At 39.0% G+C, this 19,289-nt stretch overlaps 1 protein-coding gene across 1 annotated transcript; it reads right to left on the bottom strand.

Annotated features, from left to right (window-relative positions):
* Positions 1–14,890: 14,890 nt before the first annotated feature.
* On the bottom strand, positions 14,891–15,560 carry LOC149236843 (uncharacterized). The gene has a single exon (XM_089461635.1). It carries the CDS (start codon positions 15,462–15,464, stop codon positions 14,991–14,993), a length of 474 nt encoding a protein of 157 aa, XP_089317761.1. The 5' UTR covers positions 15,465–15,560; the 3' UTR covers positions 14,891–14,990.
* Positions 15,561–19,289: the final 3,729 nt, after the last annotated feature.

Below are 19,289 nucleotides of genomic sequence, written 5' to 3'. Positions count from 1 at the left end.
ATGCATACTGCTTTGTCCTTGATGTTGGAGATGGCGTAGCCCCTCTTCTTCTTTTCCAGCTTGTATTTTTTCTTCATGGCCTTTGCGATGGCCCAATCACTCCCCTTCCCTTTTGATATGGCCGCAGGGTCCTCTTCTTTATATGGAAGCCGGGAGACGTGATGAATCAAGTCTGTCGTGATGGGGATGGGCTCCTCCAGCCATAAACACCCATCATGCACCAGGTAGAGCAATTGCGTGATGACGAAAAATGGTTATTAGGGTGTGGTGGAAATTCAGCACCCAGATTAGGTTCAACAACCCAGCCTTTTCCACCCCACACAACCACTTCCGTGACTCTAATTTTGTCACCCCCCACCCGGATGGTGTTCTGCTTCATGAGGTTTTCGGTCTCAAGGTGAGGGAACTTCTCGTGGTCAGCGAGGTCCCAATCTTCGAATTTTAGGCTCGCCACGCGGCCCAGGTGCGTGCCTTCAAACATAATGCCATCTAGGAGTAGTGGGGTTTGGAGCGAGATCTTGGTCTCATCCAAGTCCTTGGGCACTTTGGCCTTCCCTTTTCAGGTGGGGACATAGGTGGGTAGTTTTGTCGTAAAGTGCGTAGGATGAGTATCCACCTCCATGCCTTCATCCTCTTCTTCTGCAATGATAAGATCCTACAGATATTCTTCTTCTTTGTTTGTTTCTATAGTGATGGATTTCCCCTTTCCCATTCCATTTTGCCTCAAGTCAAGCATCCCATCATGAATGGTGATGTCAATGGCCACTTTCTAGCCAACCCATGCGGCAGCATAGCCCACCGTGCATGGTCGTAGACCTTGTGACTCTTTGCACTCGTGCACATCTCCAATATCGCGCAGCTCCCGGGAAGAATAGTTTATAGTCCCGCACTCCCTTCCAACTGCTTGGAATGCTAAGACTGTACTTCCTTCAGCTAGTTAGGTGGTTGCACCACTCGTGAAAAGTTCTAGCCGAGTAGTCATCATGTTGCCCGAAGAATCCCCACCTTTTCCTGTTATGGTCAGCATCGCGCACTTTGTCATTTCAAACGCACTACCATGGTCACTATGCTTAGCAATATGCAGTCCAAGCCAAGGCATCAGACTGATCAATTCGTGGCAATAGGCCTTAACCGTGTCATCATGATCGTATGCACCCTGCCTTACCACCCTAGTATTTTTGCAGAGAAAATATTCCTTTATCTCTTCCTCCAGCTTCTTGACTTCCGCGTCCATCAAAGCGCTTTTCTTCCTCAACCGTACCCTTTCTTCTTCAAGTTTACGGAGTCTAAGGTTTCCCTGTTGGATTTCTTCCTCAATTCCCATGTGTGCTGCTTCTTGCGACTGTGTGATCCCTTCTTTCCGGGCTTTGCGAACCATCGTATCTACTAGTGCTACTATGCACGAACCAGGATTTGCATGCTTCATGGGGATTACAAAATTCGCTTCACACTTCAGCTTTGGAAGTGCCCATGCGGTCAAGGTTTTGCACATGGTCCTATAAGCCTAGAGAACCACTGGTACGCGCAGGTCCCCGTCAGTTCGTTTCACATGGTGGACCGTGTTCAGTGCTTCGCGTACATTGTCAAAAGCTTCTGTGTTTATATAATTCTACGTGTTTGGTCTTACCATACTTCTTGGTCCCAACTAGAGGGGTCATTCACGCCATTGTCTTTCCCGCTTCTGCTTATCAGTCCTCTTTTCTATCGTGAGGACGATGTGCTTTCATGCAGGTTGCACACCATATGCCTGTACCCATCTAGAAAGGTGGGTGCACGGGATATTTTGTCCATCATACTAGACTTTCATCCGCATTTGAGGCTTTCCAAACCGAATGGCATCATCCTTCTACATTCACGCTAGTCTTCAAAACTTCTTTGCTGTGTACCCCACCATCTTGCAGGAATAGCACCCAATACCCATTTCAGAGCGTCGAAATTCTGCTGTTCCAGTACTTCCTTTTCAAATTTGTTCAGGAAATCATCCACGTTGCTCAACCCGTCATACATAGGCAGATCTCTTACCTCTGTTGCCACGCAGCACAGCAACCTTGTCATCATGTTACAGTTGAGCGTGGTTACCTCATGTAACTGGTTCTGCCATTGTTCTATCGCTTCGTCCAAATCTGAGGTCCAGGAGCTTCCGCGCTCCCACGAGATTATACCATCCGTGGTTGGATTTACCCAGTCCTGATCATGTGTGGTTATCTCGTAGATTCATTCTAGATCGTCGTCGCTATCGTAGTCATGCACGAGCTCTGTGTAGCGTGATCCTTCCGCAGGGTCTAAAGTTACCACTACGCGCAGTGACTTTCTTTCAAAAATCAACTTGCGCTTCCTTAGATTTATCATTCCATTCATGTCGGTGGCCCAATCTATTCCCAGTAGCGCGAAATAGTGATTTCTATCATCAACAATCTCTATCACTTCTAAATCTGCTAGCACGCTCACACCTTCGACATCTACCGTTATTCCCTGCAATCTTCCCATAGGTAGGATCTTTTACTGGTATGTCATTTGCGGCTGGATAGGTGACCATTACAGTGCAGGCCTACCCATGTGCTCCCATGTCTGCTTTGGCAGGACGTTTGTGTCCGATCCTAAATCCATAATCACTTGATCCATTTCATATTCCCCAATCTACGCAGTCAATCTCATCCCTCTTCATGTTTGCGTTGTGTGCTTCCCGAGCTTCTAGACTATGCGCAGTTCTCCTGGCATGGTTCTAGCATATCTAGTGATGAGTTCTTGTAGCCCCTTCATAGCTTTTCTATCGCACAATAGCTTCATGCATGTCTCCAAAAATGTAGTGAGCATTGAGGGCTCCATTTCACGTTCCAGTTTGTCTTTACTTCCTGAAGTGGAGGCATCCACAAAGCTCTTCTTAGCTTCCATGAATGTCTCCTTAGCGTGCTCCAAATCAAATTTTGGTTCCTTTGTTGGAGCCTTGCGAACCCAGGCACTCTCTTTGGGCTGCTTGCCTTTGTCATCTCCTGTCGTGATACCACTCTGGAGCACAATATTTACATTCGAGTCTTCCTCGCGCAGCTCAAACCTCATCACTTGCAGGTTCTAACTCGAGGGAGGTTGGAGTGCTCCTTTATCGTGCAACCTCGCTATCAGCGTGGGACAGTCCTCCGTCTCATGATCAAACTGGGTACAATATAAGCATGATGGTCTCGTTGGATTTGTACAATTGCAGATATAATGCCTCAGTCCTCCGTAATTGTAACATACCAGTTGTCCACGACCTCTTCCTGGTCCAATTCCACCTCGACCTCATTCGCGCCCTTGAAATCCAATACGCGCCATACCCACATTTTGATCGAGGGCCCGTGTTTCAGTCTGAACTCTGTAGGTAGGAGTCTGATCCATCATCAGTTCATAACTTCTACAGGTGTGCTCATCGTGGCCTACTGACCTGCAAAAATTACAGAACAACTGTTGGGAATTCTGTGTATACTTTTGTAATAGATCACAGTTATCTGTAGCATGCTTCCCTCCTATCTGACAAATTGTGCACCGTAATGCAGGTGCTACGCTCGGTCCTGTTTTTGCCTCTAGTCTCAATGGCATTGGTCCTCCTCCAGCCAGGTAGTTCACGAAGACTGGATAATGGTCCTTGTCATGTCCTTGGCCTTTGCACTTTATGCACCAAACCTCCTCACGCGCTTCTGGGCAAGTTGTCCTATCTTGTTTCAAACTATGCATCTCAAGGCACAAGTTTTTCAACAGTGCGTGGATTTGTTGAACTCCCAGGTTAGGATCTTGTATCAGGGTCTCGTGCAGTCTCATCGCGATATCTAAAGCCTCGGCCTGAGTGGTTAGCTTCTGTTGTGACAACGTGTTCCTTAGATGTGGTGTTAGTGATGCTACAAACCATGTGCAGTGTTTCCCATCTGTCATGGTCATATTGGCTTCACGAATTGTACACTTTAGTCTCTGATCCAGCTCCCAGGGGGTCTTGCCTAGCAACACCATGATTTCCTTAAATCTAATGATCAACCGTGTCTCTGATTTTGGCCTGCTAAATTCCTTGTTTACTGTAGCTTGGATATCCATGATCCCTGCGTTTGGATTGACATTGGAATGCTTAATGTACCAAGTCAGTGCACGATCCTGCAAAGCACTGACTAGCGTTGCTTTCTTTATATTGTCATCTGTGACTCCCTACGCTTCCCATACAGCCCTTACCACAAACCAAAACTAGTCCGGATCTTCATTCCCTACTCCCTTGAACACTGACAACTTTATCGCACTTGCCATATTGAACTGTGGTGGTGGCGGAGGTGGTGTGGGTGATGACGGGGGTGAATATGGTGAAACTGGTGGTGGTGTAGGTGGGGCAGTATGCATGGAACTCACTTCTTTATCAAACTAATCACACTTCTTGGTGAAAACTTCACGAGCTCTTCCTCACTTTCTCGTGGAGGTGAAATCAAGGGGCTAGTTTCTAGTTCTGCGCTCCCTTCATTTCTATAGATCCTCCCACTCTGCGTAGCCCCAAACATCAATTTATTCGCATAACCTGCTTTTCACATAGTATCATTTTAATCCAAGTGTTCAAAGATTTAATGTACTTACCTCGTGATCTTTTGAGGAAGCGTCATTTCACCTCGCTATAGCTTACTAAAGTATCTACCATGAAATCGGTGATAAACCCTCCTATAATTCGATCGAGCTAGTGATCCATAGCGTTCGCGACCTTATCTTCTGATGCTTCCAATCTATGCACCAACTCCGGAGTCCACACAATAGGTTTGTCGAGCCTACACCTTCCTTGACCATCTGTTAGCTTTGCGATCCACTCGTACATCTCAGAGGGGAAGGATGCAAAGAAAATTTCGTGGATTTCCGTATATAAGTAGAAATCTAACCACTCTTCCTTTGATAATCATGGATTCTTGTTTTCCTACACCGCGAACTCGTGAATCTTTCTGTCCAACCACTCTTCAATTCCTTTCTTTGTCAGATTCCAGTGATACAACATTAGACATCTCTATGCAGATCCTGGTCCCGGCAATGAAACCATTTCTTGGCTTATTGGGGCCTGACCCAGGTTCAGAGTTAATTTAGCTAAACAAATCCCGATACTACTGGCCCTTTCAACAACATTCCATGGAGTGCGGACTGAGGTCTCACCCGAAGTAGTATGGGAGGGTGCTAGAACCATGTTTCCGCACCCTAGAGATGTTTGATGAACTCAAGTGGTCTGTGGTTTGACCCTAAATGCAGGTTGCTTTGCACACTTTCCCGTACCTCGCAGCCTGATATACTGCCTTCGCGTAACCCTACCCGGGGGTTGATTGCCGCGCTCTACGTTATTACCCAAGACTTTACTGGTATTCCAATGTTAGTTGATTATCCTAGCCTACTTGCATGCTTTAAGTTATACTTAACAACATAAACCATTCATACAGGTGCGCACAGTAAATAAACAATATATTTGCAAATTATATCAAACATGTGTTAACCCAAGAACAGATACACATAATTATGACAAAACTTCTCTTTATTAATTCCTTCCTCGGTTACAAACTCGACTCGCCCTGCACACTCAACTGCAGGGGTCCGCGCACTCAGCTGCGGACTATTAGGCCTTTGCACACTCAGCTGTAGAGCCTTCTCCTACTCTACGACCCAAAGACACACTTCAACTTGCAACTTAATCACTTAGACTTTTTTCCTACTTCTTCATTCTCCTTCTCTTACACTTAGAGCCTTGCTCTATTTATACAATCCCATGGTCCGTGAACCATGGGTAGGTCTATCCAACCGACATTACATTACAAAACTAGATGGACAACCCTGTGACTCTATCATACTTTCACGCCCCACGCCCGCAATTCGCGAAGCTTTTACAACAAGATTAGGTCAAAACATGGGCTTTGAGCCTCAAAACATGCATTGGGGGGATTCCATGCCCAACATGGAGAAAGTTTTCCATCATCAAGTTCCTTTGTCGCTCGAGAGATTCTTTAAGCAATATTTTGAAAGGATCTCATGCTTCCTCATCTTTCTTTGATTCCTCCATGGGAGGCCTCTTGGGTTAGTGAGGATGGTCTTGCAAATGTTCAACTAGTTCGAGCCCTAACTCCTTATACCTCGACCTTGTTGGGGACATGCATAGAAAAAAAGGAAGAGCAGACCAATCTGATACCACTGATCAAGATTTATGAAAGAACAAAATGAAGTACATATATGAACAAAAACATAAAGATATTTTATCATCTAAATATTTGATAATAAACTAAAAAAAAACCTTAAACACTATACAAACATCATACACATCCTAACGCAAAATCTTATACATTATTATATACCTTTAAATAGGTGGTGATATAGTCAACCAACAACACAACAAACTTTGCCTCAAAATAAATGCAAAATGTGTACTCAACCATGAACTACACTATTTAAGATTATGAATAATTAAATATAAGAATCATTTGCCACTTATAGCAAAGATATTCATTTTCAAAATTTATTAAATTCATTTAAAAATTAAATTATTTTTCGTTGATGTAAATTTTATTACATCAAATTTAAAACTAACCTTAAACTCACATGAAATCTTATGCATGGGTATATACCTATAAATGAGTGGTGATAGTATAGTTAATCAACAACACAACAAATTTTGCCTCAACATAAACGAAAAATGTAACTCGTACTTAACCATCTTCTTAAGATTACCAATAATAGAATATCGCGTCGATTATACAATATTTATGGTAAATATATTCATTTTAAAACAATTTAAATTTATTTAAAAATAAAATATTTTCTATTAGATATCATTTTTTGGGATTCAACTGGGTTAAGTAAGTCATTCATCTATGACCATTTCCATGAGATTGAATAGTCCACTGGTGAAATAAATCACATAGCGTGAATCATTAGTCACCCATACGGATTGCTTCGCGCTGAAGCAGGCTTAACTGTGGAGTTTTCCCCACAATCAAGCCCACTTAGCTTGCTACCCCATTTGCAAAACCTTAGCAAGTATTATGCCTCATAAACCATTCATGTAGAGTTCCCTTCACTCTTTTATATTAATGCTAATTTTCTTAAGTAAAATTAAGAATATATGGAGGATATAATAAGTTTAAATAATTTTAATACGTCTCATAAATTGGGAACATATTTTCAATAATAGTTTAAAGAAAATGGAGAGAAAAAACCTTATATGACTAAGTGGTATATGAAGTGAGTTATGGTTTTTTGGACATGTGGTATTGGTAAAACATGAAATTGGTTTATGATAGTGTAAGAAGCATATTTATATATATATATATATATATATATATATATATATATATATATATATATACAAGGTCGAGTGGTTTATATATTACGAAAAGCTTTGATGGAGCAAGCTCCTATTACAAAACACTGTATCATGAAAACCTCGAAGCCATGAGATAGGAATGCAGTCTCTTCTCCTAGGCTTGTGTTCAAGACTTCATGAGTTTTTATGTGTATTCTAGTGTACTGCCTAACGAACTGACCTACTAGAAAGAGAAATTTACAAGTCATGGGCTCTCTGACAGTTTTTCAAGGCTTAAAGACTGAATGCTCCTGATTTGACTGGTTCTTCTTGTCATAATTGTCCAAGTTCTCTCCTTCATTGCTCGAAGAGTTCTCTCCTTCATTGGGTTGGATACCATGTGATTTGTATGCTTGTTCTTCCTTTGTCTCTGCTTTCTGCTCCGAAATTCATTGTGTATCTTTGATATTGTGTTGCTTGAGATGCTTCTTCTTTTGCTGCTGATGTCCACTTTCCTTTTGGCATAAACGGGATCCGTTGGATGTGTCCACGGACGAGGTTGTCAGAAGATTAGCGGCTAATATTAGTTCGCAAATATTGGGATTAGAGGATGTGCGGTTAGGATTAACCAGAGGCGTTGATGGAAGAGGAGACTGGAGGAGCCGTCTCAACCATCGATGGATGAGATCGATGGTCATCGGGCGTGAACAAGTCCGCAAGTTAACTGAGCAGAAGGGCGGGATTAAACATGGAGGTGGTATATCGGGTAGGATATAAACCATAAGTGGTAAAAGGGAGGGGTCGCCCGATTCCATTGACCGGGCGACACGTAGCATCGGAGGAGAGAGAGAAAACTGCTTTTCGGGCGGGTAAACTCTGTGCTTGTTTACTGCCCGAAATCGGTGAGAGTCATCCGATCCTATGTGTACAGATCTACGGTGTGGGTGATTTGTGCTCAGGCTAATCAAAGACCATCGGATCGAGCGCCCGATCAATGGTCCTGATTTGATAGAAGATCAGAGGAAGGGGGGTGCAGCGATGCAGAAAAGGATTTGGAGTGCGGGCTCGATGATATTAATAGATGTGAATGAAAGATTTTTTGAAGTCTGGATAAGGCGCACGGACGGGTTTTTCCCTTGGAAACCGAAAAAGCAAAAGTCCCTGCTAACGAAAAATTTGAAGGGAGGCCAACGACTGGATATGTTAGTCTGGAAGGAGGGCTGATATAATGAGAGGGGTAGATGGAGGGCATGGGTGCTTAGAAGGAAGTGCTTTATCTCAGCCCGAAACCTGCCTTTGTTGAGGTAGATTGCAAAGTAGTTCTTGTTACTTGGATCGGTGTCTTCATTCTTGCTGTTGCTCGTACAAGAGCCTAGAGTTTCATGCTTTTTCCTTTGCTTTCCCATGTTTTCCTGGCTGTTGCTGCATTGTTGTGTCCTTTGTTGATTTATAATTGTTGTTTTTTGATTTATTACTTTTCTCATTGTGATTTTTCCTTTGGATTTGGTTAACTTTAAACATAAGGTTTTTGCTGGTTATTAAGGAACTGAGCTATGGTATTCCTCCTGATTTTCACGAACAAGCCCTTCATTTTTTTTCACTGCTTGGTTTGCAAAATAATCTACCTGTTGATTGTGAATTCTCAAGACATGTCTGTAGATTACATCGCCAAAGCCTTCCAAGTTCTTCCTGATTCTTCTAAAGATTCTGTTCATGTGCTCATTGCTTGGTTTTTTATTTCTTGCCATTGCCTCTATTATTATGGCTGAGTCTCCTATTATGATGGGATTTTGGATTTCTCTTTTTTTATTATTCTTGTTCCCATCAACAAACTGTATGCTTCTGCCTTGTTATTTGAAATTTGTCCCAAGCCCCATTCATAAGTGACATTTTCTTTCCCATCAGGATCGAGGATTATTCCTCCTGCCCTTGCCTTTCCCAGATTATGCTTTGAAGCCCCATCAAAGTATAGACAGTATCTATTCTGATTTTTCCTCCAGTTTGTCAGTTCCTCTTCACTCATTCTTATTTTCCATATACCTCCTGTGCTTGTCTTCCTTTGTCCTCTTTGCCCATTATTATTTATTATGGCTTTGCTGAGCCAATCTCACTCTTCCTGTTGAAGAGTTTGATAGTTTGTTGGAGCTGTTCCTTTGACATTGAGTATTTTAGAAGTTAGACCCCATGTTTTTGAAAGGGTCTTCCCTATCCTTGGAATTTGATTTATGAAAATGCACTTGTTTCATGTCAACCAAATTTTCCAACATAGAACGACTGGAATGCATTTCCATATCCTCTGAATTGTGGCTTTTTTGTTTGTTGTGTATGGGTAGGCTTTCTCAAAGGTCTAAAGAAAATCTGGCAAGGGCTTTTCGAAATTTATTCTTATTTCCAAAGGACTTATCAACTACTGCCAACATTCTTTGGCGAAGATAAATTCTTGGAAAAGATGTTGAATATTTTCTTCAGCCTGCATGCATAATGGGCATCGTGTTGGATCTTGAAAGCCTTTTTTTCTTAAGTTTTCACTGGTCAATATTCTCCCTTTTAAAAAGTCTTAAATGAACATTTTTATCTTAGGCAAGCTTTCTGATTTCCATGCTATTTTCCAAGAATCCCACTCTTGTTGATTTGGTTGTTCTTGAAGGATTTTGTATCCAGTCCTAACTGTATAATGTCCACCACTTGGGTCCCAGAGATATTCATCTTCCTCATCATGGTGGATTGGTGCTGCCCCTTTTAAGAGCTGTCTGATTTTGCTCCATTTCCCTTCCAAGTCTGCCAGAATTGCTAAGATTTTCCAATCTTGCCACTCCTTTTGGTTCCATAAAGAGATTGAGTGTAAAGTGTTAAAACCTTTACCTTTCATCCACTCTTTTATGTCTTCAATTTCTGGATGAGTTTGAAGTGGTTCTTTTCCCATGATTCTGTCCTCCCAGATTGAAATTGTTTTTCCATTGCCTGGGATTTTAGAAATGTATCTACTCATTAATGGAATTGTTTTTTTAACCAGCTTCCAAACTTGGGTACATTGTCTTATTGGGATATTTCCATTAAGCAATCTTTCCCTGGTGCCATCCATATATTTTGATAAAAGAGTCTTTTTCCACTAGCTCTCTTTTCCTATAATTAGTCTCCATACTATTTTCATTCCCAGTGTTGCATTCATGAGTCCAGGTATCCGTATTGATAGTCCTCCTTGTTCATAAGGAAGAACTACTTGCTCCCACCTAACCAGGCTAAATTTTTTGTTTTCTTGCTTCCCCCCTGCCACAAGAAACTTCTTAAGATTAACTCCATTTGTTTGTGTGCACTTGCTGGAGCCATGATTATTGCATATTGGTAAATAGGTAGTGTTGCAAGGAGTGCTTTGATTAGTATTACCCTTCTTGCCATATTCAGCCACATCATACCCCAACTTTGAATTTTGTTTTTCATTTTTTCAATTTGTTTAGTCCATATTTCTGTCTTCATGTTCTCTTTTGAGATTGGAAGTCCCAGATAGAAGAAGTGTGTCCATTTTTCCTGTACAGGGATGTCTAAGATTTGTGAGATCCTTTGCATAGTTCTTGGGGGGTATTCCATCCATATATCCTGCATTTTGCATTGTTTAATAGCCCACCTAAAACCTGTAGAAATCATCCAAAAATTTTTTGAACCTCCTTACTATTATTGTTGAAGCCCCTCCCAACAGCAATGTATCATCAGCAAAAAGTGAGTGGTTTATTGTTTTTACTCCTTTTGCTATTCTGATCCCTGTGATGTTTCTTTCCTTTCTTTGATTTTCCAAAGCCCTGCTTAAAGTTTCTGCCATTATAATATATAGGAAGGGATAGAGAGGACAACCTTTCCTATGGCCTCTTATGCTTTGGAAAAAGTCAATAGGCCTGCCATTTATGAGGGGGGCAATCCAAGGAGTAGAAATGCATGCCTGTATGACTTCCCTTATATCTCTTGAGAAACCAAGTTTCTGGAGGACAGCCATTAGATATGGATGGCTGACCCTGTCAAATGCATTAGCCATATCTAGCTTGATTATGAGGCCTTTCTCTTGCCTTAGCATACTAGAATGTACAGCTTCCTGTACAATAATGACATTATCTATGATTTTCCTGTTGGGCACGAAACCTCCTTGGTTTTCAGATATGATTATTGGGAGTACTTCCTTGATTCTATTTGCAATTATTTTTGTTATTATCTTATAAGAAGAATTGCAAAGAGAGATAGGGTGAAACCTGTTGAAAGTTGAGGGGTTTGCTTCCTTTGGGATTAGAGAAAGATAGGAAGATTTTGTGTTGCCTCCTTTTTTCTTTTTTTTGAAGACATTCTTCACCATTCTTAAGAAATCCTTTCTGATGGTATACCAGTGAGATCTGTAGAATGCTATTGTGAAACCATCTGGCCTAGGGGCTTTGTCTGGATGCAGGCTCCATATGGCCGCCACTACCTCTTCTTCTGTGGGATCCTTGCACATTGCAACATTTTGTTCTTTTAAAAAAAAAAAAAAATTGTGTGTGCTTTAAGAAATCTTCACTCTCAGCCATTTCTCCATTGGTTGATAGTAAGTTTTTAAAGTGATAATAGGATGCCTTTTTTAGTTCCTCCGCACCTCTGACCTCTTGGCTTTCGACTTGAATTTTTTCTATTTGGTTTCTTGCCCTTCTTATTTTCATTGTATTATGGAAAAAGGATGTGTTTTTGTCCCCTGCCTTGAGCCACAGACTTCTAGATTTCAATCTTGCATCTTCTTCTTCTTTCCTATTTTCCCTATATATTTCCTAGAAGATTTCCTTCTCTCTTAGATAATCTTGCTTGCCTTCTTCTCTGTTTTCTTTCTCAGTTTGCATGCTTTCCATTTTTTGCTATAACTCTTTTTTCTTTTCTTTTCTTTTTTAATTTCATTTGCTCTTGCCCATTCCTTTAATTTGGTTCTTGTGGTTTTTAATTTTGTTTCCCAAATACACTGGGGTGATCCTGTTACTATTGGCTCCCATGCTTCCTTGACTAGTTCGTCGATTTCTGTGTTGCTGTCCCAAATTGAGTTGTATCTAAACGAGAGTCGTCCCTAGTTTTCCATTTTGCCCATGACTATTGTCACCGGTTTATGCTCAAATGTTGTGGTGTGTATAAGTTTTTATTTTATGGAGTTGTGCCCTACTACTATGTTTTCTTGTATCAGAATTCTATCCAACCTTTCTTTTATGTTGCTTTTGCCCACTCTTTTATTGCTCCAAGTGTATTTCCCATTGTTGGCAGGATGTCTATTAAATTATGTTGTTCCATTATTTCTTCTAGAATATCCCTCGATGGGTCAATATGTTATGTTCCTCCAAACTTTTCTTCTATGCTTCTTACCAAATTTAAATCTTCTCCTAAAATTATTTTCCCAGCTTGTATTTCTTTTAGTGCTTCTTTTATTGTGGCCCAACATTGTTCTTTTTCCTTGTAGTGATTTGGGGCATATATATTTATAACACTTTATCTCTCTTTTGTGTTGATTTGCATTAGATCCATTTGGATTCAATGTTGGTCTTTTTCCTATTTTATTAACTCCCAGGTTCCTTTTTTCCATATTGTGCATATACCTCTAGATGCTCCTATTGCCTATATTACTTCCCCTTCATAATTTCTGAAGTTTTTTTTGATATTTTCAGTTTCTTGATTGTTTGTTTTTGTCTCCTAAATCATAAGGATATCTAGGTTTTCTTTTGCCAGAATGTCTCTTGTGGCATTTTCTTTGACAGATGATCCCATTCCTTTGCAATTCCAGGAGACCACTATCATTATTCACTTGTTGGGTGGTGCATGGATCCTTTCCCTCTTTGCTGGCTCTTTTCGTTGTTTCCTGTACTCCTTCCTAAGAAGGTTTCCATAGCGTGTTGCGTTCCTAATGCCATTTCCTTTGCTGTTGCTTCATCCCTGAGTTCTTTGTTTGTCTTTCTTCCTGTTTTTTTTTTTGTATATTCTACGTTTGGGGGTGCTTCCTTTGTCTGTTTTCTGGTTAGAATTCTGTTTACTGAGGAGGGGGGGGGGTGCGAGAGTTTGATACCAGAGGGGATGAAGGAGAGTTGGGGGTATGATGTGGGGATCTAGATCCGAATTTGGATCTTGGTCCAGGGGATGGGGGAGCTGAAGGATCGAGAGGCTCAAAAGGATTAAGGCTGACAAGAGGATTATTATCTTCTTTGGGTGATGTGGGATGGAGATCAGAGGATGTGGAGGGTTGCACGGTAGATAGATTTGTTTATTTCTGGATCGTCTTCTTTCTTTTGACCTGTTCCCATTTGTTTTCCGAATCTTCACTCTTTTTATTTTCATTTTCTTTTTTTTTGTTCATCTATTTGCAAAATGACCATATTTGTGACATACCTTGCATTTGAAAGGGATTTGTTCATAATCCAATTCTTGTATGTGGGTCCACTTTGATTTTGATATCTTCTGGTAGCCCTTTCCCAAGATCCACTTCTACACAGATTCTGGCGCATGCATGCATATTTTCCTTTGGCTCGCATCTGTCTATATATTTCCCAACTGCGTTTCCTATGGCTTTGACTAAATCATCCCCCCAACAGTGAAGGGGAAGGTGTGGCAATCTAACCTAGACGGCATTGGGGACATCCATTTCTGGGTCGAAATCCGGCGTCCATCTGTTTAGATACAAACCCCTTGTATACATAAAATAAGGTCCATTCCTGAAAATCATATCTCGATCCTCCTTGGTTTCAAAGTGAAAGGTTTAGTATCCTCTTCCAAAAACCTGATTGATATTTCTCCATCTATTGACACGGTCCAGTTCCTTTCTACCCATTTTTGCACAGTTTTGGGCAATGGCCATTACCCCGTAAACTGCCCCACTAATCCACGTTCCACCAGAGAAAGTGCTGCTTTATGGGGAAGGGCAGGAGGAAGTAATATTTCATGAATGTCTTCCAATCTTTTAACAAACTTGGTGACTGATGGTCTGTTCTTTGTTGGGCCCATTGCGTAGATGAGAGAGGCAAAAGCTTTTGTTGTTCCTTCATTTTCTTGTTGTTGATCTGAGAGAGGCTCTCCATCCTCTGATGCGTCCATGGTGCTCAAACCCCAGCAGCAGGAGGCTGTTGAGGGGCAGCTGCGAGCTTCTTGCGGCGTTCACTGGCTAGGGCTTTGTTGCTTCTTCAGCAAGCAGCGCGTGCTTTGGTGGATCGATGGAAACCAGGCACCAAAAACTGGGAGTAAACATCTCCATTTCCAACATTTGCCTAGGTTAGAGATTTGGGAAAATTTTCAAAATTAGATAGATAATGAAATTAAAGAAACAATTTATTTCATTTTTGTATCTTATATTTCAAAATATTCTCAAAATCAATTATATATTATATTTTAAAATATTTTCAAAATCAATTAAATTCCAAAATATTCTAAAACCAATTAAATTCAAAATCAATTATATATTATATTTTAAAATATTTTCAAAATCAATGAAATTCCAAAATATTCTAAAACCAATTAAATTCAATTGATACCAATCACCGTTTATTTTATTGCCATTGCTATGAGTGTAGACTAATTACATTGGCTCTGCACAAAGGGCATGAAGAGTTATTTACAGTAAATGGAAGAAGCCACCGATCAATGCAGGAAATATGAAAATAATGTCTGCAGTTAGGAAGAATGCGGGCTTCATGCTCCTCGCCAATACACCCCAAACAGATTGAACATGAAGATAAATCATCTGATTTTCTTAAACACCCATGACTTTGGGCAGAGATCTGATCATCTTGGAGCGGCCAGACAGAATATTATTCACGGTTTTTGGATCAGATCTGGGGCGGTCGCTATAAACATTGATATTAATATTAATCGGGCCAAAGAGTATGGAGAATCCCACAAACAGGGCCAGAAATCCATTGATAAGCTGCAATGCAGGGAGAACATATTCATCTAATCCATCCATCACAAGGAGGAGGGCCTCCAGTACATGAGTCCCCACTGCCAAATCAAAGAAACCCACAGCAATCCACAGCCCAAATCCTGCACCCGTGCAAAGCGCATAGATTGCAATAGACACCAATACTGCATTTAATTTCGAAAACTTGCTAAACCAATTGAGCATATACACTGCGAATCGTTCAAACTTGCTTTTTGCAGGATCCAAATAACGCGGGAATAGAGGCTGTACCGTTCGCAATAAACTCGGAAGCTCTGCCAATACCATAATGTGTTATTATCAACTATCACTATAACAACTAAAACTTCCAGCGTACTTAACAAACTGAAATTGATTTGAATTCCTAATACTGAAACCCTGCTTTTCTCTTACTGTGAGAATTAAATTATGGATGATCCGACCAATTAATTTCAGAAGATCAATATGTGGGAAATGCAATGAAGATCGTATATATATATAAAAGATGTACTTCATACTTGTGAAAGCAAAAGGCGCATCAGAAATTTCGTGGCTGGTTCCGTTGAAAACAGGAGTCAACCTGTTGTTTATGGCTGATGATATGCCGTGAGAAAAGCGTGTTTGTTAGCCTGTTGAGTTGACCTGTAAAGTTAGATATCCACTGTGCCCATGGTTTGCTCGTGGTTGGGCAGTTTCATAGAGTAAATAACTGCGCATGCGGGAATTTACAAAACCAGCGGAGCACTCCGCGTATCACATAAAATAATGACGACGCAGAATAAGCACCTACGGACTAAATAAAATATTGTCTACTCCCATCGTAATTATTTTCAATTTCTTTTTGTGAAATTATGATAAATAAAAATTTGAATTTCGGATCTCGATTAATTTTACTGGTTTCGGCATTTGAGTCTATTATTCGGACCTTCTAAAATTCTAGAAACACGATCGAATTATGAGGTGTTAAATGAATTTATGACAAAACTTTTATCCACTTTATACGCGAATCCACTGATTTTCATCCAATTTACACGAGAAACCACTTTTCCAAAGGAGGCAATGCATTGGAATCATATACAAACTTATTGATTTATAGGAATCCACTGATTTTCATCCGAATTACACGAGGGCCCACTTTAGAAAAGCAGCAAATGCAGAGATAAAAATATATACGTGGGGTTTTAATTTAAATAATGTGGGGTTTTAAATTTTCTAGGTTTTTGTCTTCTGAATGATAATATAAGTCTTATATTGTTAGTTTTGTTTCTTGAAATGTACAAACAGATATATGGCGTTAAAGAATCTTTGGGCTAATAAGCACGCAAAAAATTTAAATTTCAATTTATTATATAAATTTTTTAGTCACATGAAAATATATATGGAAAAAACATAAACCATTTAATTTGAGTTTCTTAAACCAACATACTTATTAAATTTCAAATTTCGGTTAGGAAAAATATATCATTATAATAATTAATTATGTAAAAAAAATTAATGTTAAATTTGTAAAATATATTAAAATCAATTATTTAAATTAAAAAAAAAAAAAAATATCATGATTTAAATTGGTATAAATTAAATAAAACAATTTATAATAATTGTTTTATCTAATTAAATTTTTCATATTTAATTTATTGAATTGTTTGGTTTATTAAGTTTAGAATAATGCATTCTATTATTAAGTGATTTTGTAATGTAAAAGTCATTAGTTCAAACACCGTAGATAAAAATGAAATTATATAAAACAAAACTAAAATGATGTAAAATAAAATCAGGTTAAGAATTATTATAACCTAAATAAAATATGATCCCATAAAAAATTTAACAATTTGAATATCTCTAATCAAAATTTCTCAAACCGCAAATCAAACATAATATAATCTCCAATAAACTAAAACCACTCAACAAAAAAAATAACTTATTGAACCGTTTGATCCTCACAAGAGATCATCGTTATATCCAATTCCGTGATATATCACGTGAACGTAGGAATTGCCCACAGGTTCCACGTTTTTCTGTCACATAGATTGCCCACCATTTCCACGTTGTTATCACTAAACAATTATATTTGATAACATACCATTACATTGAGATTATCACCAGCATCATATCTAAATTCAATTATATTCTTAAACAAGCCTCTCCACTATGCTATTGAGATCTTTTAAAGAACGCAAATATTATTTTAATAATGATGGAATCTTTAATAAATTATTAACTAACAAATGTGTGCATTGACATGAAATATTTCATTAATGGTCTCGAGTTTTCAGGTTCGTTACACTCAAAAGTTGATTAATTTTAATTCAATAGAAAATGGATAAGAGCGGAAATATGAATCACTATTTGACAATTTTGTTGGTCAAATATTATAATTATATTCTTAACACTATTTTGTGATAATTAGTTTTATAATCAACAAACAACTATCATATATATTTCCATTTGAAATATGTAACTAATTTTATTTTATTTTATATAAGTTGTTTTTTATGGTAATAAAAAATATTTATATTAGTTTAGTAAAAAAAAAAAATTAGCTTGCTATTTTGGAAATCAGATTAGAGGTAGTAAAATAGAGAGTCAGGAATTTACAAAATTAGAAGAGAGTCTTTGCAAAATAGAGACCAGAATCATTTACTTTACTTCCTTACTTAGGGGCAGACCATCAACAAGACAAACATTGATTATTGAGATGTTCAAAGGTATTTTCTTCCTTTTTTCTTATGAATGCCAACCCATTCCAAGAAATTGTCACGACTAGATGAAATGGGCACAATGACTGCATTTCCTTTTTTGGAGGATCTGTTGAATAGTGACTGCTTCTTTATCATTGCACAAGTGATATGATTTGTGAAGACGTTTATGTTTGCTCATCAGCGAAGCCAATATCATGGTTTTATCTCTCTTAAGGTATCCATATGAGAGTGGGAAGACAGTGAAGGAGGAGAGGGGATCATAGAGTCTATGGGATGAGTTGGTGTTACGAGGATTGATCTAAGTCTAAAGGGCTATATTTTCCTACAATTATTTATTGTTGTTGCATGTTATCTTGCATATGAGCTAAAGAAATCTTATATCATTTTAGGTCTTGTCATCCTTGATTCGTTTTCTTGGCATGAAGAGGATGAGAATTCCCTTGACAAGAAGGGAAATCATTCTCGATATGACATAGCTATTGACAAGACCTATGATGGAAAGTTGTGTTTTCATAATCAATCGGCTATGAAAAGGTTATGCCATTTAAATTGAGGAAGATCATATCAGGCATCTCTTTGATAAGATATATTTCAACATAGATATGTGCAAGAGTTATAATACACCTCTCATTCTTTTTTTTATCTATCTTAATAAAGCGACTTAGAGAGTTTCCTACATAAGATAAGGCATCTAAAGTTAAGAAATGAATGAGAATATTAGGAAGTCTTACCCAAACTGGAGTGGCTAGCGTTTTCATGGATAACAGGTTGAATTTAGGAAACCATTGCTAAAAGGAGAGATAGTGGCCCGAAAACCATGTTCCTTGATAAAAAAAACTCTTTGTTGAATTCAGGAAATCATTGTTAAAAGGAGAGTTGATAGTGGCATGAAAACCAAGGTCCTTGATCAAGAACTCTTTGATGATCCTCTGTAAATAAATCACAAGTAAGCCCTTCAAAGATAAAAATTGGTTCCATATTCAGGGACTAGTTTTGATGCACCCATTCCTAGAGCGTGGATGTTGATGGCTAGATCCCATTAAAATGAGAGATTAGAAATTTTCTCATAGGATAAGATGAAAATATTAGATCTAGGGTATTCCATCTCTAGTTTTGTAATATATTTTGCTTGTTCTACAATGAAATTCGCCCCTAAGATATCTTTGGGAGACAATTACGAGAGCCCTAGCTTTAGAGCATGTATAAAGGATTGTGGCTAAGAGGAAGAGGTCAAATCCCAACCTTTGGCTCCTCCATTCAGTCTTAAGATGACGAGGATTAAAGCATCATCGCTTATACCATAATCTTTGAGCAAAATCCCTTCTTGAGGCTACCTATGCCTAAGTAGGAGCCACATTGAGGCAAAAGGGATTCTTGTTCTATCTTGGGTTCTGGATATGAGTATAGAGACAAAGTCATTAGCTCCCACCTGCAA

The sequence above is a fragment of the Pinus tabuliformis genome, chromosome 8 (genome assembly GCF_031772625.1).
Source record: "Pinus tabuliformis cultivar Carrire ecotype Pingquan chromosome 8, CPIR1, whole genome shotgun sequence".
NCBI classification, from domain to species: Eukaryota; Viridiplantae; Streptophyta; class Pinopsida; order Pinales; family Pinaceae; genus Pinus; species Pinus tabuliformis.
Note: the sequence above shows the minus strand (reverse complement) of the source record. Positions and strands in the feature narration are given on the sequence as shown.

What these genes read in the sequence shown, in the direction of transcription:
- LOC149236843 (XM_089461635.1), bottom strand. Translation starts at nt 15,464, where the DNA reads ATGGTATTGGCAGAGCTTCCGAGTTTATTGCGAACGGTACAGCCTCTA.